An 8,492-nucleotide genomic window follows, 5' to 3' on the forward strand; every position below is an offset into this window, starting at 1 on the left:
TAAATTTGGTCAAACTTGAAAAACTTTGACTCTCCAAGATTTTTAAAATAACTTCTAATTTGGAAAGAAGGGAGTAATTAATTGCACAGTTTATCTATAATTTACAAGAAGTTCATAGTTAGACAACAATTATTAAATATAAACGAAAATACTTACCAGGGGTGGCAGTATACTTGTTCACCGACCGCGTCACTTCTTATCTTAGGCTTTGTTTAGTTCCGAAAAATTTTCAACATTCTCCATCATATCGAATCTTACGACACATGTATGGTGTATTAAATATATATGAAAACAAAAACTAATTGCACAGGTCATCTGTAAATCGCGAGACGAATCTTTTAAAGCTAATTACTCTATAATTAGACAATATTTGTCAAATGAAAATAAAAATACTATAGCGTTGTTTTCTAAAAGTTTTTGCGAACTGAACAGGCCTATGGACATATCCTTGACCTCACACTTTCGCAGGCCTATGGACACAGCGCATCCGCGGTGACAAATAAGGGATTCTTTAGTTTTCCATAAAAAAAACTTTTCCTTCATCACATATAATCTTTAGATACATGATCAAATATTAAATATAAATAAAAACAAAAAATAATTATACAGTTTGCCTGTAAATGACAAAATAAATTTTTTAAGTCTAATTAATCTGTGATTGACCACTAATTACTAAATAAAACAAAAATGCTACCGTAACCAAATTCAAAACCTTTTGGAACTAAACAAGGCCTAAAAGGACATGTCTACTTCACATTTTGTAAGACCTAATTTAGTTCCCAAAATTTTTCAAGATTGTCCGTCACATGAAATCTTTGTAGCACAGGCATTAAGCATTAAACATAGATTAAAAAATAATTAATTGCATAATTTGCTTGTAATTCTTGTATCTCATCTTTTTTATAGAAGTGTTAAATTCTTGATAGTATCAATAAGACCATAACCTTTCGTTGAAATGGGTCGACCTGTTGCTCTTATAATTGGCCTTCGAGGTATAGGGCCAAGTTGACCCATTCCCATCCCAAGACCCAGGTTTCTTTACATTTGTAGTGATTTAAGGGGATTTAGAAAACCATGAAAAAGGTGAAGTAGAGATTAGAGAAAACCTTTCCAAACAATCCGTCCGACATTTTGCAAAAGTGCTTATCATTTCTACAGAAACGGTGTTTCCAGCTGAAAGCCCGTTGATTGTTCTCGGTTGGGTGATGGGTTGCAAGGAAATGCAGCAAACACCCAATTCGAAAACAAAGAAGGAAACTTGTTTGGGCCAAATGTCCAATTCGAAAACTCTGTGCTGTATTAGGCCCGGTATGATGAATAACGGCCCACGGATCGAAACATGGGTCTTGCCATCGTCACCGTCCAAATCCAAATCGGACGGTCCGTGACGCCCCAGTATCCAGAACCCCATCGCCTTATCCACATCACCACAGCAAACACATCACCGTGTTCGTGTTCGCTCCACACGCGCCAACCAGAGACCTCCCCGCCGGTTACACAAATGGAGGCCGTCCTACGGCATCCATCGCTCTCGCGCCTCAAGCCTCCGAACCCGAACCTTCCCAGAACGCCATCGCCATCCCTTCCTCCCCCATCTCTCCTCCGCCTTCGGGCGCGCCGGCTCATCGCCGCCGCGGTGTTCCAGGACCAGAAGCCGAAGGAGCCAGCAAGCAAGGGAGGCGATGACGAGGAGGCCTACGGCGAGGTGGACCGCATCGTCTCCAGCCGCACCGTCAGCAGCCCGGTGTTCGCGGAGGACGGCTCGGCCAGCGCCGCCGTCGCCACGGAATACCTGGTGGAGTGGAAGGACGGGCACGAGCCGTCGTGGGTGCCCAAGGAGGCCATAGCCGCGGACGTGGTGGCCGAGTACGAGACGCCGTGGTGGACGGCGGCGAAGAAGGCGGACGCGGAGGCGCTGGCGGCGCTGCTCGCGGACGAGACGCTGCGGCGGGACCCCGACGCGGAGGACGCGCAGGGGCGCACCGCGGCGCACTTCGCCGCGGGGCTGGGGTCCGAGGAGTGCCTGCGCGCGCTCGCCGCGGCCGGGGCGGACTTGGGCCACCGGGAGCGCGCGGGGGGAGGGCTCACGCCGCTGCACATCGCGGTCGGGTACGGCCGCGCGGGCGCCGTGCGCGCGCTGCTGGAGCTGGGCGCGGACCCGGAGGCCCCCGACGGGCAGGGCCGCACGCCGCTGGAGCTGGTCCAGGAGGTGCTCGCCAGGACGCCCAAGGGCAACCCGGCGGCGTTCCAGCTGCGGCAGGGGCTTGAGGCGGCGCAGAAGGAGCTGGAGAAGGCCGTGTACGAGTGGGCCGAGGTGGAGAAGGTGATCGACGGCCGCGGCGAAGGCAAGTGGCGGGAGTACCTGGTGGAGTGGCGCGACGGTGGCGAGAGGGAGTGGGTGAAGGCGGCGTGGGTGGCAGAGGACCTGGTGAGCGACTTCGAGGCAGGGCTGGAGTACGCCGTGGCGGAGGCGGTGGTCGACAAGAGGCAGGTGGCGACGGCGACGGCGGAAGGGGAGAACAGATGGGAGTACCTTGTGAAATGGGTGGACATTGAGGAGGCCACATGGGAGCCCGCCGAGAACGTGGACGCCGAGCTCGTGCAGGAGTTCGAGCTGCGGCAGTCGGGGTCTGCAGGTGGTGACTGATGGCGGCAGCACTGCGCCACCGCCGTCGGAGGCGATCGCTTGAAGTTGATTGTGTTTTATTCCTCCGGGTGTTCCTTGTAATGTTCGATTCAAAGCAGTGGCCGGGCAGCATATTAGGATGAAACCTTTTTGTGAGTACTGTATCATATTTCGACCGGAATTTCCAGTTTCAGCAGATTTCAGCCACCCCACTTGGAAATTCTCTGGAGCCTGTTTGGAAATTTTCTTGCCTCCAGAAGTAGGAGCCGATGAAGCCACAAATACGACTTTATCGGCTCTCTTTGTTCCTTAATTGCTTTTCTTTGTAATAAATGACCTCGTGCTACAATGTCAGTACAATAACCCCGCGGTAGAAGCCGGAGTTGAAAGAGTCATGCCAAAGGAGCTCTTAGTTTTCTTGACACGTCTTTCACAAAGCCAGCAAGTATCATTCTTAGGCCTTGTTTAATTGGTAAAAAAATTTGTGTTTGACTACCGTAACATTTTCGTTTGTATTTGAGAATTATTGATCAATCATAAACTAACTAAGCTCAAAAGATTTCTCTTGTAATTACAGGCAAACTATGCAATTAGCTATTTTTAATCTATATTTAATACTTTATGCATGTGCCACAAGATTCGATGTGATTGAAAAACTTGAAAAGTTTTTGGATTTGGAGTGAACGGCCTTGCAATGGTACAGATGAACATCATCGCAGATCGTGCAGGATCAGGGAACGACCTAACACGCAACACCCATCGAACTGCAGAGCATCAGCTACGCAAAACGAAGGAAGAAGTCTTCGAACGTGTACAATGGGTGCTTAGTGAAAAAAATAATGGTTTTTCTTCACCATACCATTAGCACATGACCCTTAGAAGGTGGACAGGATACTTATTGCATATAATGGTTTTTCTTCACCATTACCATTGCTGCATTGCATCATATCTGCTGGAACTCTGAACTCAACATGTTAGGAACTGGTTCATTTAAAATACCAAGTATTTCGACATTAAGAAGCTATCAAATGTATTCCAAGTGATGTTGTGAGCTAAAACTTCATATAAGCGGGTATAGGGACCCACCAGCTTTTGTATTATCATTAAATCGCAATACATTGTGTACGGTCAAATGAACAAGTGCGTTTTCGTAGGATTACACATTTACAGTACAAACTAGACTACAAATGGTTGTACAACACGCTGCCTTGGGGTTTGTTCTCTCTTCTCGTAGAGAAAGTAGAGTTGCTACAAATTACAGTGGTTAGTTGTAAGTAGAGTAAGCAACCTTCGGATGCAACTGTGCTAGTGAACATTTTGGGGTATTGCTATCTAAAGACCGCATCCAGATTATTGGTTCAGGAACCTCCCAACTTCAGTTCAGAATGCTTGAATATCAATTTGGTGATATTTCCGTGGATTGTTCTGTGCCCTCAGCAACGAAGCTTGATGCTTCTGCCAGGACTTCAAGCTCCTGGTCACCGCTCAGAACCTGAATAGGTACATAATCAACTAGTAAACAAACCGGAAGAATCAAATGCGAAGGTAGAGTGGATGCCGGTAGGCGTGTTTCAACTGTAAGGCAACCCTGGCAGTGACCGAAGTTTAGCATCATTCAGTTTGTCCTATACAAAAACTGAAGTAGAGGCATTGCAGGCAAGAAAATATGTTTCAACATAACAGTATCTACTGAAGGAACACATCATGTCTTTCTTTGTGAGAGCATCAAAACTGCAGGGAACTACCTTTCCGTTGATGAACCATGTTGGAAAACCTTCAAGACCAGCAGCGGCACATTCTGCAGTCATTTTCTTTCCCTTACCAGCTCCATTTGGGAAACATTCCACATAGTCCAGGATTTTTGTAGCTTCACGACCAAACATCTGCATGAACATTTGGTTAGATTGAAAAGACCTTTTGGTCGCATTTATACTTCCATTTTGGAATTTTGGTCAGTGCAGCATCAACAAATAAGTTCATACCGTATTAACATTACACTACAAGCACTATAATAGAGTTTTTCAATCAAGTTCGGTATCTACAATCCCTTGCAACAGAATAATGTTCTACAGCTGTGAAATAATTTGGTGTTCAGTTAGGATAAGGTGAAATAGCGTGTACCTGTTTTTGTTCATTGCAATGAGAACACCAGAATGCTCCATACATCTTAGCACCTATAGAGTGCAAATGTCTAGCCAGTGCAATAGCAAATGGGGATGATTCGGTTGTTATCTCTGTTTCATATGGTTCTAATACGAAATCATCTGTGCTGCATAAAATGAACAGGAGAATCTTAAAGTCAATTCTGATGGTATCAAAGAAAAGGAAACATATAGTAACTTCACATAGTGTACTAAGACAACAAAATAGAGCAAAGAATCAAATCAATTTAAGGAGCAGAATATTTGAGACACCAATAAGGAAGCCTCACCCTTTCAATTGAGTAGTAGCAGAACTGTATGAGTTTGTCAAAGCAAGAGCTATAATGACAGCTACAGCTAACTGAATACCAGCGAACTTCTGGATACGTTCAAAACCGAAGTCCTGGAAGTTCAATAGTGATCATGGTTACTTAACTGGACTACATGGTTACAGGTTTAAATGAAGAACACACTGTTTTATTAGTGAACACATACCTTTACTCTGATGAAGAGTAGAGTGAACGAGAGAAATGCTGACAGCAAACAGTACGAACAAGATACCCCAACAAATTTAGTGCTTAGAATATAAAGAAAATAAGCACTCGCAGTCGCCATAGAAGTAGCAACCAAAAGCAATATTAATCTAATATCCAGGTCATCTGATCCCGGGAGCAAGTCCTTTCCATTTTCTTGCAGAGAAAGTGCAGTAACTAAACCATAAGTCACCAGACCAACTAAGGGAAGAGGTATCCCTGTAAAATTGAAGAGACACCAATCGTTAAGTACTTAAATGAAAGGGTATAGAACTGTGCATTTGTGATCCCTTATTTATCAAATTAGACTACTGTAGTAGTTTAGTAAAATCAATCATATAGTTGAGCTGCAAAAGGAGTTACTGTAGTCAACCACTACTTGGAACCACTCCTAGTTCACAAAAAACACATTTGGAACTAAAATGCAGGAATACCATAATGAACCACTACATGGAACTGATTCACAAAAAAAGGGAGTATTTAACTAAAATGCAGCTTAACTTTGTATACAGTCTTATATACTGAGGAGCAAAGCACACGAGATTGCTTATACAAATCTATCTAAATCTCAAGAGCCTAATGCCACAGTTTACTGCACATTTACCAACAAGCTGTCAAACAACACCACCAAGAGATTACCAAAGACGACGGAGTAGTCGCTGTCGAGGACGTCGCCGCAGCCTGCGCCAGTGATGGGGCAGAACGCCTCGGAGCCCGTGAGCTTGAGGTAAGTGAGGTAACCAGTCTCCAGGAATCCCAGCCCAGCGACACCCGCAGTCCAGGTGCTGGTGGAAATGCCCAGCAGAGACGAAGGGGGCGATCTTGCGGGTTTCTCCGGCGGCGGAGCGGGAGGGGCGGCGGAGGTCTCCTGCTCCTGGGAAGAAGACTCCGCGCAGCACCTGAAGCGTGCGGCTCTCTGCGCGAAGATGGAGAACGCTACTGAATTGTCGAACCAAACACCTACCCAGGAGGGAAGGGGGGGGGGGGGGGGGGGGGGGGGGTGAAGCTAGGAGGGCAAAGGAGGAGGGGTCATGGGCCTGTACCTTGATGCGCGAGGAAGCAGAGGGCGTAGTGGCCACGGCTACGCGAGTTGGGGACGGGAAGAAGGAGATGGCGAGGGCAGCGGAGATGGTCGCCATGGGCGGAGGTGAGTGGTGACCGGTGAGAGGCGAGGCGAGCTGACTCCACGCCTCCACCTCAGACTCAGAGCAACACTCCGAGAGCTCTCTCTAGACTCTGTCCACATGGATTGGCAATGGATGGGCCTGCCTACCTTCTAGTGGGCCTATCGTTTGGTCAATAAACAGCCTGGCCCACGAAATGGGTGTGTTTGGTTTATTTTTTAATAAGCCTGGCTAGCAAAACTAAGACAGACTAGCTCTAGCTAGCTTTAATTAATGCAAGTAGCACATGTTTGGTTGCCTGTACTAGCTAAACTTGGCTAAGAATCTGTGTGTTTGGTTGCCTGGTTTAGTTTGAATAGACTCACCTCTTCCTTCACCTAGTAATTTTACCTCCTTTCGGAACTTTAATCGAACATGTTGTGGGCATGGTGGACGAGCACCTCGACAACCAGGGCAACGGGCCACCACGCCGCTGTAAGCTGTGAGCTGCGAGTTGGAGAAGAAGGCCGAGTCGGTGATATGGAAGAGGACCAGAAGGTTCGGAGGTCGAGCTCTCAGCGGATCTGGAAGGGGCGAGGCGCGCCATCCCGGCGAAGGTGTCGGGGGAGGGGCGAGGCGTAAGCAGCGCGGTGGACGGAGACGCCGAGGCAGAGGTCGCGACCGCAATCAGGGAAGAGGCCGCGACCGTCGTTCCGCCATCACGGGAGGGGCGGCGACCGTCGAGCGCGAGAGGGGGCTCGACCGTCGCTCCGTCGTTCCCCGGCGTCAGGAGAGAGCTCGACAAGATCTCCTCCATCACGGGAGGGGCGGCGACCGTCGTTCCGACATCACGGGAGGGAGCTCGACGAGATCTCCTCCCTCGCGCCGTGGCCGCGGAGATGGCATACGGGGCAAAGGTGGAGGTGAGGGGAGGGATAGCGGAATCTGTTGTCGCTGGAAGAAGTGGCCGGGAGGAGGTGACCGTGAGCTTGCCCATCTGCTTCCTCGGCGAGCTACAGGCGGACGTGAAGCCCTGGCCGCACCTAGCTCCACCCATCTGCTTCCTCGGTCAGCTCCTCGGCGTCCTTGCAGCCCCGGTCATGGCGAAGGGGCAGAAGAGGAGCACGTAGGCCTCCAGCAGCACCGCAGCGGCGCCCTCGGCCACGGGCGGCGACGGCAGCAACACGGGCTCCGACACCAGGGAGCAGCGCGTGGGGGAGGAGGTGAGCGCCGTCGAGGAAGATACACCGAGGCAAGGGAGAAGGAGATGAGCGGATGCGGCTGGCTAAGCCAGGCTTGCGGAGAACGGCCAAATCTGCCGTTTCCAGTAAGCCACCCAAATCCTCTGATTTGGGCTTGCTGGAGCCTGGCTAGCAGGCCATCCAGCCAACCAAACAAGCTCAGATTGCACTCCACAAGCCTGGCTAGACCCTTATGCAGGCAACCAAACACACTCTATATGGTTTTCAATATCTATTTAGAGAGTTATATTCTATGAATATTCTCTGTACATATCTCGTGTGCCTTAAACCGTCTAAGTTTCGTTTTCTATTATACTCTTGATAGTCTAACATATATAATAAAATCATGAAATAACTACAAAAATATAAATTTAGAAAGTGACGTAACATCTTTATTAATGGAGAACAAGAGTGGTGGTTTTAGAGAGTGAACAAATGGTGGCCTGATTTTCTGATTTGTTTTCTAAATTTCATGTTAAAAAATGTCAGCATCTTAGCTTTCCCATAGGTCTATTGCTGATTGTTCTGCTACTGCTGCTAATGACGTCATAGTTCCGGTAGACTCTACTATTTAGGCCCTATTTGGCATAGCTCCGTTCCACTAATAAAGTTGGCTTTCTTAAAACTGAGCTGTTTTAGAAAAAAATTGTTTGACAAAACAGATTCACCAATAACTTCATGTATAGATAAAAGAGAGAAATGAGAGCAAGAGGCAGAGAGCTAGGATAAACTACTTTTTTGATAGATAATCTCAAACGAACATGTTCTAAAAAATCCAAAGAAACATACACCTCCTTGGGGGGGGGGGGAGAGAGAGAGAGAGAGAGGTGGGGGGGGGGGTGCGGATC

The 8,492-nt window shown here is 47.9% G+C and overlaps 2 protein-coding genes across 2 annotated transcripts; one reads left to right on the top strand and one right to left on the bottom strand.

The window, feature by feature from the left end:
• LOC8057424 (probable signal recognition particle 43 kDa protein, chloroplastic) lies at window positions 1,160-2,983 on the top strand. Its single transcript, XM_002465875.2, has one exon. It carries the CDS (start codon window positions 1,340-1,342, stop codon window positions 2,645-2,647), a length of 1,308 nt encoding a protein of 435 aa, XP_002465920.1. The 5' UTR covers window positions 1,160-1,339; the 3' UTR covers window positions 2,648-2,983.
• Window positions 3,686-6,527, bottom strand: LOC8085679 (thiol-disulfide oxidoreductase LTO1). Its single transcript, XM_021454405.1, has 7 exons — window positions 6,344-6,527; window positions 5,940-6,216; window positions 5,263-5,519; window positions 5,058-5,170; window positions 4,748-4,895; window positions 4,372-4,509; window positions 3,686-4,118 (listed from the first exon to the last, which is right to left on the bottom strand). The coding sequence occupies exons 1-7, from the start codon at window positions 6,437-6,439 to the stop codon at window positions 4,023-4,025; spliced, it is 1,125 nt and encodes a 374-aa protein (XP_021310080.1). The 5' UTR covers window positions 6,440-6,527; the 3' UTR covers window positions 3,686-4,022.

This window comes from Sorghum bicolor, chromosome 1, assembly GCF_000003195.3.
Source record: "Sorghum bicolor cultivar BTx623 chromosome 1, Sorghum_bicolor_NCBIv3, whole genome shotgun sequence".
In the NCBI taxonomy this organism is placed as follows: domain Eukaryota; kingdom Viridiplantae; phylum Streptophyta; class Magnoliopsida; order Poales; family Poaceae; genus Sorghum; species Sorghum bicolor.

Bases quoted from the DNA above. Each gene is read 5' to 3' on its own strand.
- LOC8057424 (XM_002465875.2), top strand. From the start codon at position 1,340: ATGGGTCTTGCCATCGTCACCGTCCAAATCCAAATCGGACGGTCCGTG.
- LOC8085679 (XM_021454405.1), bottom strand. From the start codon at position 6,439: ATGGCGACCATCTCCGCTGCCCTCGCCATCTCCTTCTTCCCGTCCCCA. The intron at 5,171-5,262 runs GTATGTGTTCAC...TTGAACTTCCAG, and splicing joins TACTCTTCATCAGAGTAAAG to GACTTCGGTTTTGAACGTAT. The intron at 4,119-4,371 runs GTAGTTCCCTGC...GTACCTATTCAG, and splicing joins CATGGTTCATCAACGGAAAG to GTTCTGAGCGGTGACCAGGA.